The 18,132-nt window shown below is 38.2% G+C and overlaps 1 protein-coding gene across 9 annotated transcripts in view; it reads left to right on the forward strand.

The window, feature by feature from the left end:
- Window positions 1-18,132, forward strand: part of CD44 (CD44 molecule (IN blood group)) — a 59,435-nt gene that overhangs the window by 12,790 nt on the left and 28,513 nt on the right. For 6 of the 9 annotated variants that reach the window (XM_062620238.1, XM_062620241.1, XM_062620233.1 and 3 more), the window contains exons 2-6: window positions 8,110-8,275; window positions 11,971-12,107; window positions 13,356-13,427; window positions 14,105-14,353; window positions 15,991-16,086. In XM_062620238.1, coding sequence (XP_062476222.1) covers window positions 8,110-8,275; window positions 11,971-12,107; window positions 13,356-13,427; window positions 14,105-14,353; window positions 15,991-16,086 — 720 coding nt within the window. The remainder of the gene's footprint in view (window positions 1-8,109; window positions 8,276-11,970; window positions 12,108-13,355; window positions 13,428-14,104; window positions 14,354-15,990; window positions 16,087-18,132) is intronic. The other 3 variants (XM_062620235.1, XM_062620237.1, XM_062620240.1) reach the window with 1 other exon arrangement.

Consider the following 18,132-nt stretch of genomic DNA (forward strand, 5'->3'; position numbering starts at 1 on the left):
TGGAGCTTCAGGCTGGGGTCTGCCTGCTTAGCAGCACTGTGTCTCACCTGATTTTATCCCAAGTGACTAAACGATTCGATTTCAGTGAATGAAAATCAGCTTCCAACTATTATTCACTAGCTTTGTTTCATGTGTGTTTCTTCACCTGGATTGCATGGAACTGATCCCAACTGATTTGCTTCATAGTCCCTGTTACTCAGCCTTTGGGGTTAGACTACTCATTGTACAGTCTGAAGCTTTCCTGGTATCGACAATGATGATATGTTTTCATCATCTTGAGGAGTACATGTCTGATAACTGTCTAATTCCACATCTATGATTTCACTGCCTGCAGTTTTTCCGCTGAGATGCTACACAGATGTACCATGTTCTAGTGCAGCCTCAAACTGTCAGCTCATTTATGGATGAAACTATTACAAAAAGAATAATATTAATGTCAGCAGCAAGGAAGTTTATCATATGTGATGACACTGTATGGGCTCCCTCAGGATGTTTACCAGAGCAACAGTTGCCAAGCAGATAAACTAGGTTTGGAAGATGCATTAGCAGACTTTTTTTTTTCCTTGCTGCAGCAGCTGCTGAGGAATAAAACATGTTTCTTGTACTTACTTGCATTTCAAGTGACTCTTGTGAATGCTTGATTCATTAATGGTGCCACACTCTCTCTTCCCCCCCCCCCCTACTTTTTAAAATTAGCAGCTAGTAAAGCTACCAGATTAAGAGACTGAACATTTTTGCCCATTGTTAGACACAGAGACAATGGCTTCCATGACCAGTAGCCAGATTTGTTAAGAAGAAAAATTTAGAAGGGAGTCAACAGCTTGAGCTTTGTCTTGCATCCCATTTCCAATGTGCACTTACTGAAATAACACAGAAATGTGAGGAATACTTGTTAACATTTGGTGGAGGAAGGACATCCTACTGCAGTGTATCCCTCTCTGGCTGCTGTATATCCCCATACTACTGCTGTGTATCCTGTTTCCTTTTCATTTCAGAGACTCATTTGAGCCCACTTGAATCACAGGGATAGCATGGCTATGTCACAACTTTTTTTGTAATTAAGAGCATACAGGAGGGTGAGGAAGCTACTATCTTACTTGCCTTTTCAGCCCAAATTACTAGGTACACACATATAACTGGGTAGTAGGAATGGGTTTGGCACAACTTCAAAGGAAGGTCTGATTTTATACCTTTAGATCTTTGGAAAGACATCACTTTTCTTGTCACCACACCCAACTCCTGAGAATATGTTGTCTCTGTTTATAGCAGGCACTCCTTGCAGCAAGCAGGTAAATTCCTTTTAAATTGTTTTTGTATATTTTAAAAAGCTAGGTGTGCAGAGATTTCCCCTATTGCCCTCCTCCTACCCTCCCGCTACCCTGAATATCAGTAATCTAATATGGATATAACTATTGGGCTTTTTCTCTCCCAGGAAAATTTTCAAGACTTAGAACATCTTCCTACGCCAAACTGAAATGGAAATATGAAAACAAAAATAATCTACAGTGAAATTCTGGGCTGCATTCTTATACAGCCCAATTGTATTGCAACCATGTAAACATACTTAACTTTCTGAAACTGATTTATTTTACTTTGTACAAACTAAGTTTCAAAATGAAAGACAGTTACAAATTGATAAACCCCTTATTTTACTTAAGTATCCACAGGGGATACTTTGAAAGCCAAAAATATACACTTTATTCCCACTAAATCTGGAAATTTATTTCCTAACAATAATTTTGGGTTTCACAACTTGGCAATATCCCAAGCTTGATTCTTGGTGCTTTTTTGTTGTGATGGTAGAGGACTGCAGCCTCATAGGCACATGCTTGCTTTAACTCATGTGGATCCTGCAAAATCTAACTTCTAAATTTTGATCAGTGTGCAGTCATCCCTGTTTAAAGTCCAATTTTCCCAACACAATTTTCCTTTCCCCATCAAGCCCTGAGGGATTCAGGTACAGGTGTGTTTTAATGATGTCGACACGTGTCTATTAGTGACTGTGGCCGGGATTAGTGAATCATTTTACATAACCTAGAAAACAGCTACCCAGCGGTTTTTCATCATGGCTGACCTGGGCTTTAGTCCAACAACTGACATAAAAGTGGAAACCTTTGTATCCTATTACAGTTGTCTAAGCTGTAAATTGTTTTAGTGAATGGTTCTACTAATAGCCTCTAAAGAAACTCAGCAAATAGTAATGCCATCCAGTCCCCTGTGTGCTGTAGGTTATCTGCTAATTACTGAATGATATTTTTGTACATTTGAGTTCTCCCACATGTCAAAATGGTGGAAATTGGGCCATCTTAGTACATCTGTTGACAAAAAATATCTTGGATCCTGAAATGTTTCATGAATCCATCCCATATGAAATTTTGTATTCAGAAGGCATTTCCTCTAGTCAGCAGTAAAATATGCACTCTTATTTAGCCATAAAGTTGTTTTCCTGAGAAACATTTAAAAAAAACACCTATATCAACTGGATATAGGACTGAACTGAGAGTTGTGATCTGACCTGTCCAGACTTCCTCAGACCTTAGGGCTCATATGGCCCAAATTCTAGATTTGCCTGGAGAGGAACCATAGTTACTAGGAGTCTCTTTAAATGGGTGATAATCTGTTTCAATATACAGCTTTTCTCTACTCCATTACTAGCATGCTGTAAAGCAGATGCTAATACTAACAATGTAGATATGACTGCTCAGGTAATGGTTACTCCTGTTTAGAAGTGTCAGTACAAGATATTTTATCTGTGATTACAAAGAAACATTTACCTATGTGTATTTGCCTAGAGCTTGAGATCTGTTTAATAAATTTAGAAGAAAGTTCTTCCAATAAATGTAATAACTATATTCTATTAAAACAAACAGAGAACAAAAAACTTTCTGCACTGTCAAACCCCTAGTTCTGTCCCTGTTTCAGCCCCAGTTTATCACATCCTGGTGGCCTATCAATCATCTTGAACCACAAACCGAAAAGGAAAATCCCCATGTTAACAGCACACCAACATTTCCTGTTGCCATGCTGCGGTTTTACCAAGAAGTCTGTTAGCAGCCTTGTGTCTAAGTATTCTTCTACACTTTTCTTGTTTAAGGAGGCAGGATTTTGTAAATCTTTCACTTCCTTTGATGTGTCTCTGCAGTTTTTAGACTAACAGGTTGTTTTTTTTTAACATAAGACAGCATCCATCTTGAGAATAAAACCACCAGGTATTGTCTTGAAAGCAATGAAAAGTAGGGAACAGTGCATGAAACATCCATATATTGGATCAAATATCCTTATGGAAAATCGACTCTGATGGGAAGAGTTAGCATGAGTCATTATGCGTAAGGGCTGCAGAACCAGGGTGGAAATAGAGATTGCACCTGGTTTCTTACTGTGACAGCTTCTAACAAGCCTCTAGTATTAATAATCAGGGTGTAACTCACACTTTCATGAAAGGACAATGCTCTATAGTCCGTTTCAGCTGATTCTATTACACCAGTGCTCTAGTGTGCAAATTGCTGTGGCACTGGAGTTTGTGATTTTGACTGAAAAGTATTAATAGAGCCTGTTTTAGATCCATGAATGGCAATAGCAGGGAAAGGCTTACATGCAGTTGGTTCAGACAGATCACCAGAAATCCCAGGGCAGAGAGGGAGAAATGTCCAGTGTAAATGTTAATGTTCTCCATGCTTGTAAAACTCAGCGCAGGCTTAGGGGCATTCCACAGCTGTGGGTTGAGTCACCCAAATCTCATGGTCTGGATGAGAATAATGATGACAGCGCAGGCATGTCTGGTGCTTCTTGCCTTCTTTGAGAGCTATTATTAAACAAGTTTGTCTTTCAGCTCCAGTGAACGATGTGGGTGTCAGGGAAAAATCGCAGCTTGTCAGCCCCCCTAAAGCCTAACTAAAGCTGTAAGAGGGGGGAGAAGGAAAGGTTTCAGTGCTGTTTGTGAATTCACTCTGAATCAGCTCCTCTGAAACTTCAGGAGAGTTGAAGGGATCTGTAATAGTTCGGCACATGGTGTGAGTTTTGCATTGCCTTGTCTCTTGAAACAAACTAAAAAATCCATCTTTTGCATAACTATGTTAAAGCCGGCTAAATAACATCAACAGCAAATTAATGGATTTGACCTTCCCGTACAAAGGGAAAAGGTGGAATATGTATTTAGATTTGGATTTGGCAATCATGCTTATTCCTTAACTTAAAATTAGTCTAGAAACCTCAGCATAGAAAAAAAAAGAATTTAAGGTGTTAATTTAGACTTCATCTTCTATTTTTATAAGCTTTGTATTGATATGACTGGAAATATTTTAATTCAGTTAAAGGTCCTCATTTTCTGGATGTTAAAATATGAGACCATAAAGTAAAAACTCCTGGTTCTCTGGCAGATCTGTGCAGTAGGCTCTGCATCTGTATTTTGCCATTTTTAAAATGTGTTGATTGTCTTCACAGAGGCAATGCTGGGTTTATGCAATTTGCTTAGACTGTGAAATATCATGTGAGTTTTAGGTACTGCTGTAGTTCTTTTTCACCCTCACTGCTTCATGATCAGCATGTCTATACTGCAGCAATGTTACAAGCATTTTTAGTAGTAGAAGATATAATCAAAGTAAAAACAAAGCATGCTGTCTCAGTTTTAATTTAGGGCAAAGGGCCAACTAATTGGACGGCCTCAAACCCAGTTTTAAGAATTGAATTGCCACATTTTTGCCCAGGTTTTCCTGGACACACATGTGCATGAGCAAAGCTTCCTGTGTATGCACACAGTGAAGTTGATCAGCATATGTGCAATAAGCCTGATACGTCCCAATTCACCCCTGTCCTGGTGTACAGTATGTATGCTGTACAGCCAGACTGAGCATTTCCATAGAAAATATACGTGTGTGTAACTGTAGCCCACAAGTAGTTCCATGAAGTCTATTTGTATAAATAAGCTTATTTATTTTCAACAATTGGAGTGTAAAGAATTAGGTGCCCAACAAGAGGGATTTGGACTATGACTGGATCTCTGGATGGTCATGTAGAAATGTTGTATCTTTTAAAACCATGAGTAGGCTGAGGCTTGATGACAGCTGCATCAAATTCACTCAAAAAAGTTAACTTCATTTAATACTTCAGTGTATCTGGAATGAGCTGTGAGATTTGGCTGCAACCCAAAACAAGTGGATGTTGCATTTTCTTCAGAAATTAGCCTAAATTTATTGAAAGTTATGTTGATGTGCCAAACAAATCTAGTCCCAAAAGTCACTGAGCTTGTTACTTTTCATTTATCAAATAGATCTTTGTGCTCTGATCCCAAACTTAATATTAAGTCTTGGGCTTCATGGGGTATGTTTAATTACTAACAAATTTAGGTCTGCCTAGTTCTACAGGGAAGAGAGAATCAAGAAGGGAAAACAGAAGAGAAGCCTTTTTCCTGTCTAGGTCATTTATGTTTAATATAGCTACTGACTGGACACCTTCCAAATAGTGTCAGGCTTTGAATATGGAACATTTGGAGCCAAAGTAGAAGTCACTCACATGGCAACTTTAAGAGCAGCTCTATCCCACAGCACTAGTTGTGGGCCATATCCTTCTACACAGAGTAGCTATTTGTTGTGCTGTCTCAAGAAAACATCTATTGGGATCTTCAACCTCAATGTCTGTTGACTGTACTTGTGACACTGTGTACACGTGGCAATGTTTTTTGGGTATGTGGTGTTGTTCAGTGAGGAGTGTGGCTGCAGAAGGTCTCTAGTCCTTCAGCTGGACCTAAGACCAGTGCTGTGCACGTCTGTGCCTGACACTTGCGGAAACAGCATGACTATTACAGAATTGTGTGTGGGAACTTGCTGAGACTGTCAGTCTGTGTTAATCCACCAGCTTCTCCTCAGACTGTGAAACTCAGACCTGTTGCAAGACATTAAGTCTTTCAGGAAAGAAAAATGTATTTGTTAGCGTCCTCTTGCATATGAGGATGCTAACAAATGAGGTTCCTCATTCTTGTCTTCAAAGCCTCTCGTGACATTTCAGAGAAATTTTATTTTTCCCTGGAAGAGAAGAGCTTTTTCAAAATAAAGGCATTTTGAGAAAACATGTTAGTCTTGCATAAATTTTATAAAGCTAAAATTTATGTCCTCTTGACATTTTTTCATACCATGATAATAAAAATGCTAAGAACCGTAATCAAGATGGTTAACCAGCTATGAGATGTATATCAATTTTGTCTACATTAAATGTTTTTGTCAGCCTAAATAATTGGGGAGCAGGTGGGAGAGGAAGTATTTTTTTTGGCTTCTTTTTGTAGAAAGGCAATCCAAGTAACCATAATGATCAATTCTGTTGCCCATGATAGAAGTATTTAAGATTGGATGCACAGCTTTTGAGCTCCTTTGGGTAAGCAGTCATCAATATTATCAGACTTCTTGCTATGCTGCAAATAATGGTTGTCTTCTCACACACCATACAGTCTGGATCCAGTCTGGTATTTTCTGTCCTTGATCGTTTCCTGTTACCTGTAGAAAGGCATGTTCCTTGCAGTTTACACTGAGCAGATATGCTGTAGACTGTATAACCTCAGTTTACCAAAGAACAAAGAAAACTGAAGGAAGAGTGTGCAACTTGATTGCTGTTATGTGCTTTTATATCTATACTGTAGAAGAAAGTAGGCCATCAAGCAAAAATGGCATTAGGAGAGTTGCTTGTTATTTATATAGAATGTGTCAATGCAGATGTGCATGAATTGCATTTCAAATATTTTAGGAAAACAATTATTATATGGTACCTTTTATTTCAAATAGATGATATAGACACCCCTTTTTAATATTTGGAGAAGACTGGTCTCTTTTTTTCCTTTTTTTGCACTTGGAACTTCCATGAAAATTAAGATAAAAATGAGTCATGCTCCTCTTCACTGGGTATAACAGGCTACTGCAATTAAGTGTGCTTTGCACTTGTAATTCTAGTCTGGAGCTGCAACCACTTATTTCTCTTGAGGGAAAGGTGGGGCAGGAGCAAAATTAATTCACATTACTTTGAAGAATCCTGATCTTTCCCTGTTTTCTCCACATATGATTGCTATGCTATTTTTATTATTATTCACTCTTTCTTAGCTGTTCTTGTTAAAAAAAATATAAACAAATGTTTATATTTTTTTTCTCTCATTTTACTTAGTCACAGGCTTTCCTTGCATTATATTGTTTTCTCACAGTTGTATTCTGCAGGCAGTATCTTTCCAACTTAAAGATTAATGGAGTGTGATCTCTTCAGAGCTTCTAGCCCTTATGCCTTTCAGTCAGTGTCCATAGTGAATCATATGAGGTACTTCCCTCCTGTAGGCATTGCAGGTACTGCTTGTTAAGGGTTCCCAGGCCGAAGGCCAGAAAACAAATTGCACATTGTAACTATGGAACCTAAAACTTTTCTTTATTCAATAATTTTATCCTCATCCTGCTTACTATTGAAAGTTACTTCTATGTGCAAACCTTTAGAGTATTACTAAATTAAAATTCATCTACTTCAGAATATCTTTGCAACTTGCTTAGTTTTTGTCTCAGGTAGATCATACAACATCAAACCAATGCAAGCTGTCTCCTTTTGTCTAGCTAGTAATGTTACATGAACTGCTTCTGAAACTGGGGATTGACATATATATTTATTTAAAAGGATTCATTGTGAAGGGATCATAATAAGATAATTAAAGAACCTTATGAACATAAAAGCTCTGATTATACAACATTTAATCTTTAAAAAATTCTGTAATGAATAAAATATTTTGTTTTCAAATACATTTGAATATTCTGTTAGTTTTACAGTAATGTGGCTGCCAAAACTTTCACGTGTTATTGCATCTTCTGCACTTTATTGTTACTGATATGTTAAAAGTGCTAGAAACCTAGCAAAAACATGTTGTGTTGCTATTTTTGGAAAGGCCTGAAGATTTGGCTTGTATCTCAGCCCAAAGAAGGGGAGCATGAGGAAGGTTGAAGGTGCTAGTGCTCTCTCTGAACAAATCAGTAGCTGCTACTTGTTGCTGGTCTGCATTGAAAGCACTATACTTGAAAATAAATAATTTCCAGGTCTTTAGTGAAATATTGAGTCCAACAATTTGTAATTACTTTTTTCCTTTTCTTTTGATAACAGAGTTCAACGTTAGTTGCAGATATGGAGGAGTTTTTCATGTCGAGAAAAACAGTCGTTACAGTCTCACACGATCTGAAGCAGTTGAACTCTGCAGAGCTCTCAACAGTACCTTATCAACACTAGAGCAGTTGAAGAAAGCTCATGAACTTGGATTTGAAACTTGCAGGTAAAGAAATTCTTGAAAAAGTAGTATGTCATCTCAAGTCTCTCCATCCATGCTATTGTGTTATAGTTACAGTCGTCTTTATATAGATGTTAGTAATGGCTGCACCAGTCCTCAAGTAAATTACATTCTGTGATGAGCAAAACACCTTTGTGCATGTGTATGTTTGCTCTGGGTCCAGTAATAAGTACATCCTTGACTGCATATACATTTTAACAGTTGTTTTTAAAAACTCATTTAGATTTTTTTCTGTAAGAGGTTAATATAACAAAAGATTGACAGTATAAAACTAGTTAGGAAATGTTCAGATCATGCTGTATTGCTGAATAATTGATAAGATAAGCATAAATAAAGCATTTATGTTTTTAATGATCCAAAGTAAGGTCAAAGACTGAAGGCGGCATATACAGCATAGGGAAATCTGTCAAGGAACAGTAAAAAGCATTAAGTGGCAATGCGAGGGGTAAGCTGTGGACATCACAATGAAAAAATGGTCACAGTACTAGTGCATTCTTACAATCCGTGAATGGAGAAGTTTCAGAAGACAGCAATAAAAAACCCAAAACCATATTATGAAGTGACTTGCCCTCTGTAATTAATGATGTATAGGCCAAAAAATATGCATAATACAGACTCTTCAGTTTAGCAAAAAATAACTCCAAGAAACTGGAAGCTACAGAAAATGTTGTGTTACAAAAATTGAGTATGAATACAACAAAATATGTAAGGCTAATAATTATTGGCTGAAACCATTTAAAAGGGCTGGAGCAGAATTCTTTGTCACACCAGATTTCATCAAGGTGAAATATTTTCCTCAAGGATGCTCTCTGTTCAAGCATTAATCAGGTCAGGACAGTCCTATAGTTTGTAAATATGTCAAAATAGATAATTATGTGGTCTTGCTTTGCAAAATACGTAGCACATTTATCATGCAAGTCATCTTAAGGGTTCATACGCAACAATGAGATTGATCTCAGCTGCAAATTTGAAGTTTTGTTTGTTATTTGTTTTGGTCTTTTGTTGTTTGGGGATTTTTTGTTGTTTTTTTAATCAATAATGAAGATTCATGTTGGCAAACCATTAGATTTGAAAGAAATTTCAGTAGATTTGCAACTGTATTACAGTCCAAAATAAACAGCAAATATAGAGAAATGGAATTTATCTTCTAACTGGGGTGGAAAATTTCAGTGGACATTTCTCCAAGACCTCAAGGCTTCCATTCTAGTACCATAAGAAATAGGGCTAGCTTAATACAACTTGTAACTATTTCCCATGAATCATTTCATTCCAGTTCTTTCACATGAATTTTCTCTCTCACTGGCTTACAAGCCCTTGAGAATAAAATAAAGCTCCTTTCAGATTAATAGTATCTATACAAAGTAATTTTAATCATGGAAAAATGCATGTGCAATGCCTTGAAATAATTTTAACACATTTAAATATCATACACATAGCACATTCATTTTCACAAGCATTATGCCCTGCACAGTAGTGAAAGAGGCAGACAAAAGTGCCAAGGAAGAATGGACAGAAAATTATCTGAAGAGTCTCCCATGAGAAGTGGGAATGATATTTAAAATAGTACTACATACAAACTAGAGATGATTCTTTACTCTGAGGGAAAACTGCTGCCTAACACAGCAAGCATGTTCTTTCTCTAACATTAACATATGAACATACTGAATTGTTCAGTGTTACAAAACATGTATAGAATCATAGAATGGTTTGGGTTAGAAGGGACCTTAAAGCTCATCCAGTTCCAACCACTGGCACAAGGCAGGGACACCTTCCACCCAGTTGCAGACCAGGTTACTCAAAGCCCCGTCCAACCTGGCCTTGAACACTGCCAGGGATGGGGCAGCCACAGCTTCTCTGGGCAACCTCTGCCAGTGTCACACCACCCTCACAGGGAAGAACTTCCTCCTAATGTCTTATCTCAATCTCCCCTCTGTCAGGTTAAAGCCATTCCCCCTTGTCCTGTCACTACAGGCCCTTGTCAAAAGCCTCTCTCCAGATTTCCTGATGGCCCCTTTAAGCACTGGAAGCTGCTCTAAGGTCTCCCCGGAGCCTTCTCTTCTCCAGACTGAACAAGCCCAGCTCTCTCAGGCTGTCTCCACAGCAGAGCTGCTCCAGCCCTCGTAGCATCTCCATGGCCTCCACTGGACTCGCTTCAGAAGCTCCACATCCCTCTTGTGTTGCTGCCCTGGAGCTGGATACAGGACTGCAGGGAGTGGGTGTTTCACTAGAGCAGAGTGGAGGGAGAAAATCCCCTCCCTTGATCTGCTGGTCATGCTCCTTCCAATGAAGAGACTATGGATCAAATCCTTACTAGCCTAGGGGTAGAGATTTCTAGTGCTAGCAGTTATAAGTACTCTGCAATGTGGAAAGTCTTTTCTGAAGTTAAAATATAAAGACACTTGAAAGAAGGAGTACAGGGAACTGTTTGGTTTTTTTTTTCAGTGAGGAACTGCAGTTTTTGTTAATATTGCAATTCTCCCTAATTCACAGTTTAGCAAAGGACAGATTTGGACACGTAAGACATGGAGATAGGATTTCTTCCTCCCTTCCTTCTGGCCAGACCTCCCACGCTCTTACTTTCATTTGCTGATCCTGTGCTAGAAGTCCTTGTCAGTAAGGCTAGGCTCGTGTCAAGCTTGAGTAGGTGAGAAAAAATATACTGCATGTAATCATCAAAATACATGTGGAATGGTGAGTGAATAAGATGAATCAACTGACTATAGCACAAATAAGCAATTAATGTATTATGAAGTGCCAACATCATAGTCTTACTTGGAAATGTAAAGCAGTTTATAATTCCACCCAGAAGAGTTTCAGAGTTGCATGTTTTAGACATGTCACTGGAATGGGGCTCACAGATAGAAAACCTGCAAAGCTATGAAGTTTGCTCCTCCCTGATAAATCATGACACTCAAGAAGTCAAACAAAACCCAAAGCAAACTCCAGTTCTTCTATCACACCTCCCAGTTAAATACATTGGAATTAATCAGGTATTACAGGATTGCGAAATAGTAATAACGCATTGTGCATTATGTAGCTGGGTTAACCGCAGTCTTCACTGAAATATATCAGTTCTGTACACAATAGCTGCATTGTTTGACTGAAAGAAACAGTGGCTAAATGAGTGTTGTATCTGGATATTTTACTAAGCTGTCAGCTTTTGCAGAAAGTGATGTGTCTTGCAAACAATTTCTAAATTTGCTCAGGTAGAATAAATCAAGCCCCCAGCATTTCTGTGTGACATGTCACTGAGCAGTATGTTATGCTCAAAGCAATGAAAATGTGACTCCCTGAAAAAAACACAAAGCCAGTCTTTAGTGTCAGGTAATACAGTTTCAAGTTGTGTAAAAAGTGTACTTGCTTTCCAGTCCTCACTTTCAGTGCCTTGCTCTAGAACCGATCATCCTAGCTAATAAAATGCTCACTCAGTTAAAGTGGGTTTAGCTCTAGAAATTGCATACAAAATGGTGTTGAGTGATTGTAGTTGTACAACTACCTGTATAACTACATGTGAGAAAGGAACACCCTTCATATATAAAAAGTATGCATAAATGCATGCACTTCTAAGAAAAATAATGTAAGATAAAATAACGGCTTCTTCTTCATGTTCGAGATATGTAGAGCACTTATGCCACCTATTATAATATGTAATATGGTGTATATTCCTCTGCTCTTCACAGGTATGGTTTTGTAGTGGGGTATGTTGTTATCCCACGAATCAATCCCTATCATCTTTGTGCAGCAAATCATACTGGCATTTACAAACTTTCAGCAAACACAAGTGATCGGTATGACGCATACTGTTACAATGCAACAGGTGTGTATATGTTTTTTATGACATATTAGCTAAAACATGTAATCTCCTACTTAAGGTCCTGGAATGAAATCTTCTGGATTAAATATCATCTGGTTTTCAGCTGAGAAGAAATACATTTTGTCTGCCTCTAGAAGCGTGTATCTATAATGCCAGCAGTGCATTTGACCAGTTTTGTCATTAGAGTGTTTTGAACTAAACTATTTTCTACCCCTAGGACTTAACTTAGTAGCTTCAGAATGGTTCATCATAATGGCTTAGTGCAGTGAACCTCTGAAACAGAGAGTCTTAAAGACAAAACTGTTGTAGGCAATGGTGCTCAGCTCTTATGTTCATCCACACTTGAGCTTCTATAGCAACCAAGTTATTTGTGGTAAGGGGTGCTAGGAGTGACTGCAACCTGCAGTAGGTTCATTCAATATTTTCTTTCAGGCAAATATACGTTCAGACATTAGGCAGTTAGATAGCGATGTGAGTCAGAAGCAGATCACTTTCATCTAAGGTTTTGAACTTTTAATAGTTGGGAATATTTCACTATACTATTATGAAAATATAGCTAACCTTGTGACAGCTCCTAAACACTTCAAATATGTGCTCGTATTTGAAGATAAAATATGGACTAATTTAAAATGTCTTGAATTTTAGTAGATGATTACATTCACAGTGGAAACATCTTACAGAAAGCTGTAAGCAGATTTCGTTGATGATTTGGATGGCAGTGACATTTTTTTATTTTGATCTTGGTGGTCATATAATTAAAAATAAATTTTTCATTGGCATAACATCAGGTGGGCTGCATCCTCTGTCACCCATGGATGACGCTTTCGCTGCAGCAATGTCCATGCCCACCAAAGCTTTATAACTTTGTCTTAGAGACCTTCATAGAAGGCTTTTAGCCCTCTGGCTAAAATGGATTAGATTAGAGCTGCCACTGATGCCCAGACAGTGGAGCTGTCTGTGTAGAAACTGGGTAATAAGGTTATTTTATGTTGATGGCAATAATTTTCTGGAATGGCTATGGAAATGGAAAACCTTGTTGTTAGCTGACAAAACTATCTTAAAGTGCTCCACCTGGGAAGGGACAAAAAGGGAATGTAGGTAGATCAGTGAATAATGTTTGATTTGGAAAATTGTTTTCAATTTTCCACAGCTGAAGATGATGTTTTGTAATTCTGTACAATTAATATGGGTATACAAGACTTTTTTCTCAAATTTCTCAAATTAATATTTTCTATTTTCCTTCCTTTACAGAAACAAGGGAGAAAACATGTGAACCAATTGAAGGACTAGATACTTCTGTCCTTGAGAATCAGGGTGAAATAGGTACTGTATTGATTAGAAAGACCTACTGTATGTTTCATTTTTAGGATCTGTTTATCTTTTTCTACATGAACAATTGAAACTATTAAAAATCAAGCCAAACATAAGAAAAAGAGGTCGAGAGATGTTCAAAGCAATTAGTCATTTGTTTTCCCCTAAATCCTATGGAGCTTGGTTTGTCTTTACACGCTACCAAACATTTTTTACATAGGTATTTGACATTAATCGACACCTCAGAGCTGCTAGTATTTCTTTGACATATAAGATTTTGCTTAAGAAGCAACCTTTCTACATCTCATGTGAGCTGCTGGTTAGAAAAGCAGCTGGAAGTGGAAGAAAACTCTCATAACAAATTATTCCTCCCAATTCTAAACTCTGATTGGCATTGCAGAGGACAAGATTTTATGTTTAAAATCAACTCTCAGATCAATACATTTGACACAGAATAGGCCCTATATGTTGGACAAATATATATGTTAGCATATATACAGTAGACATAATTTAACAATGTATGATCTAGACAGATAAGATAGGATGGCAAAAATGGATGAACTGATATTAATCCACAACTGTTTCTTTTCATTTTGTTTTGTTATAGGACTTAAACTGTTTAGCATTACTGAAATACAGCTTTGTAACTCCTTGATATTATTAGCTGCTTCATTTCTTCTTTCCAACAGTGATTGACAATGCAGATGGCTCACGTTATAATGCAGATGGCACACGTCTTAGTGGAGAGTCCTCAACCTCAGGTGCAGATGATGAAAATGTAGGTAGTGGATCAACACATGACACAACTCCCATGGATACCTCCATCAAGAGATCCAGCCCCTCATATTATGGAAGTGCTACTTCAGTCTCACATCTGCCAGATCATTCCTCTGGAGGGGGTGAAAAAGAAAGCCCTAAGAAGGATTCTGGTAAGGATAGTATGTTGCCACTCTTATCTTCTTTAGAATAACTGTGTGAAAGATTATGTTGCTAGTTAAGGGATTTACTGAGGGAATGAGAAGCACTGTCCTAATTTGTATCCTGAAGAAGCAAAAAGAGAATGTGCATCTTTGAAAGAAAACAGAAGCATTCTGATTTCCTAGGACTTTGTCTTTATTTGTTTTTATTTTTTTATTTCATGGGAATACGAAGCAGCCACACATCAACATATTTTCACATAAACTTTCCCAGGATGTTGAGAATAGATGGCCCTAAGAATTTGTTCTTGTTCTTACTAAAAGTATTTGCTTTGTAAAGTCTCAAAACCATTTCTTGAAGTGAACACAGAGGTTTGTGAGGCTGAGGTTAGGGGTATATAGAGGTAAGGATAACATTCTTATCTCTTCTCTGAAAGGAATTGACTTTTCAACCCTAGCTGTTCTACGACAAGAAGGAGTTTGGAGTACAAGTGATTTCTCTTCATACAATATTGGTTGGGGGGTTAGGACATCTTCTAAGTATTACAGAATGCACAGAGAGTTAAAAATGTCAAATTAAAATGTTATTAATATCTTCCTTTTGGTGGTAAAACCAAATTCTATTTTTATGGAGCCCTTCCAGATATAAATGCCATAGGGTGTCCTGCAGAGTAACAAATTAATGAATTAGAGTGACTTTCCTTTATCTTGATTTCTTGTGAGAGGAGCATGTATTTTATTTCATTTCATTTCATTTCATTTCATTTCATTTCATTTCATTTCATTTCATTTCATTTCATTTCATTTCATTTCATTTCATTTCATTTCATTGCATCTTTCATGTTGCTTGCGCAGCTAAAATTATCAGAGGTCTAAAAGATTACCTCTAATTGCAGGCTTTTTATTAAATAGCCAGTAATTTACCAGTGAAGGATACCAGTAGTTTGCATCATTATTTTCAATAAATACTGGAATTTAAAACAAACAAAGAAAATGATCAGAAGCATTAGGATTGTAAAACTACTTTTCACTGGTGGGTATGCGCTTGACATGTTATGCTTGTTTTTCCATATAGTTAGTGTAGAATCACAGAATGGTTTGGGTTGGAAAGGACCTTTATGTCCATCTAGTTCCAATTGCTGTCATGGGCAGAGACACCTTCCACTAGACCAGGCTGCATCATTAAAAGTAAATTCTATCATCCTCTTCCTAATGAACCAGAATTAGAGCCATTCCCTATGGTATATGCCATGTATTTCAATTGCTTGCCATGACAACTGTTGTCAATTCTGCTTACATGCAGAGCTAAGGTTTTTGAACTAAATCTCAGAATATACCTGAGTAAAGAGTGGAATAGAAATAACTTCACTTCTTGCTCTAGGATCCCTGTCCCTGGTATTCAAGCACTGTCCGAGCTTGTATCACATGAACAGATCATTGTCTGCATATTTGTTATCACTCTAATACACATTCATCTTGAAATAATCTGTTTTGTTGATATTCTTACTATGGGATTGAATTATATGAAGAACCTAGTTTATATCTTCTCGCTTGGACCAATAAATGAAGGGATGAAGCTTGCAGTAGAGAATAATTGAAGTAGTTGTGAGTTGCAACTTAGCTAAGGAAATAGTAATGATTCATCCATCACCATACAGATAATGAAGTTTCTTCGGTATCCCCTGACATCTCTTTGGTGACAACAGCTGATGATTTCCCTGAAAAAGATGGTGGACACTATCCTGCAAGTACTAGTAAGATTTATACATTATAATAACGACATCAAATGAAGATTGCATTAAAACTGCTTTCTTTTTCCAGCATGACATTCTGGTAAGTGGTGAAGTATACATCATCTCCAGTTTTGGAAAGACATTGAAAGACAGTATTTTCCAGACTGGTTAAATCAGAAACAAACTTCACTCTTTGTGACAAGGGGAGCAAAAATATTTACTGTATGTTTACGTCAATGCTTATACATGAGGTCAGAATGATTGTTGTGTGTTTCCTACTTTTTTTTTTTTATCATGTGTTTAATCTCTGAGGCACAAATTAGTGTAACTGGTTATTACTTGAAGTCAATTTATTTCTGAGGTAGAAAAAGACATTTTTGTCAATTTGTGATGAAAATGTCTGTATATTATTTTAATATGCTTATGGTTGTGAATGTGGGTAATCCATGTCAAAATCATGGCCTTGCTTGTCAAAGTAGTGCTCTAACTGGCAGTTCCAATTGCCAAACCACTTGTGCGCTGCAAAAACTAGTTTTGTCCTTGTTGGCAATATGCATGAGAACAAAATAGCTCCACAGGCTCTGAGGGCTCAAAAGAACAGGAGCCATTTTCTCTGCTTTGTCCCTAAGTAGCTGTGCTCAGTTGGAAAAAGTTTCTTCCTGCTGACATTTTTTTTCCCTAACATTGAAGCCTGTGATAGTGAAGAATTTGCTTAATTGTTTGTTGGTTGCTGATAGATGGTCAAATGGTCTATGTGACTTAAAGGAACTGTGCCCTCATTACTCTATTTAGAAATCCCAGAACGAAGTGAGAATGATTATACATCTTTCACAGTTAGGAAAAGCTTTACTGAAAGACAGAAATCATTCAGCCAATCACCTTTTCTTAGGGGTTGTGAAGACTAACACCTTATAAATATGTACCCATGGCAGGGGGTTTGGAACTAGATGATCTTAAGGTACCTTTCAACCCTAGTTATTCTGTGATTCTATGTGGATGGAAAAAAGAAGGATCAGGTTGATTTTCTCCCAGACCTTGAAAGCAAGTAGCGAATTTTCTGGTGCTTGTTTCAGGTGAAAGGCTTTGCTACAAAGCATTGTCTCTAAGGGATGGAATCATAGGATTGAATCCTAGAACAGTTAGGGTTGGAAAGGACTTTAAGATCATCTAGTTCCAGCCCACCTGCCATGGGCAGGGACACCTCACACTAAACCATGCCACCCAAGGCTCTGTCCAACCCAGCCTTGAACACCGCCAGGGATGGAGCATTCACAGCTTCCTTGGGCAACCCATTCCAGTGCCTCACCACCCTCACAGTAAAAAATTTCTTCATTATGTCCAATCTAAACTTCTCCAGTTTAAGTTTTAACCCGTTACCCTTTGTCCTATCACTACAGTCTCTAATGAAGACTCCCTCCCCAGCATCGCTATAGCCCCCCTTCAGATACTGGAAGGCTGCTATGAGATCTAAACGCAACCTTCTCTTCTCCAGGCTGAACAGCCCCAACTTCCTCAGCCTGTCTTCATACAGGAGGTGCTCCAGTCCCCTGATCATCCTCATGGCCCTTCTCTGGACTTGTTCCAACAGTTCCATGTCCTTTTTATGTTGAGGACACCAGAACTGCACACAATACTCCAGGTGAGGTCTCACAAGAGCAGAGTAGAGGGGCAGGATCACCTCCTTCGACCTGCTGGTCACGCTCCTTTTGATGCAGCCCAGGATACAGTTGGCTTTCTGGGCTGCGAACGCACACTGAAGCCGGCTCATGGTCATTTTCTCATCAACCAGCACCCCTAAGCTGTTCTCTGCAGGGCTGCTCTGAATCTCTTCTCTGCCCAGCCTGGAGCTGTGCCTGGGATTGCTCTGACCCAGGTGTAGGACCTTGCACTTGGCACGGTTAAACCTCATAAGGTTGGCATCAGCCCACCTCACAAGGGTGTCAAGGTCCCTCTGGATGGCATTCCTTCCCTCCAGCGTATCAGCTGAACCACACAGCTTCGTGTCATCAGCAAACTTGCTGAGGGCACACTCAATCCCACTGTCCATGTCACTGACAAAGATGTTGA

The sequence above is a fragment of the Pezoporus occidentalis genome, unplaced genomic scaffold (assembly GCF_034315485.1).
Source record: "Pezoporus occidentalis ecotype Australia unplaced genomic scaffold, CSIRO_AGI_Poc_V1 ctg22, whole genome shotgun sequence".
NCBI lineage: Eukaryota > Metazoa > Chordata > Aves > Psittaciformes > Psittacidae > Pezoporus > Pezoporus occidentalis.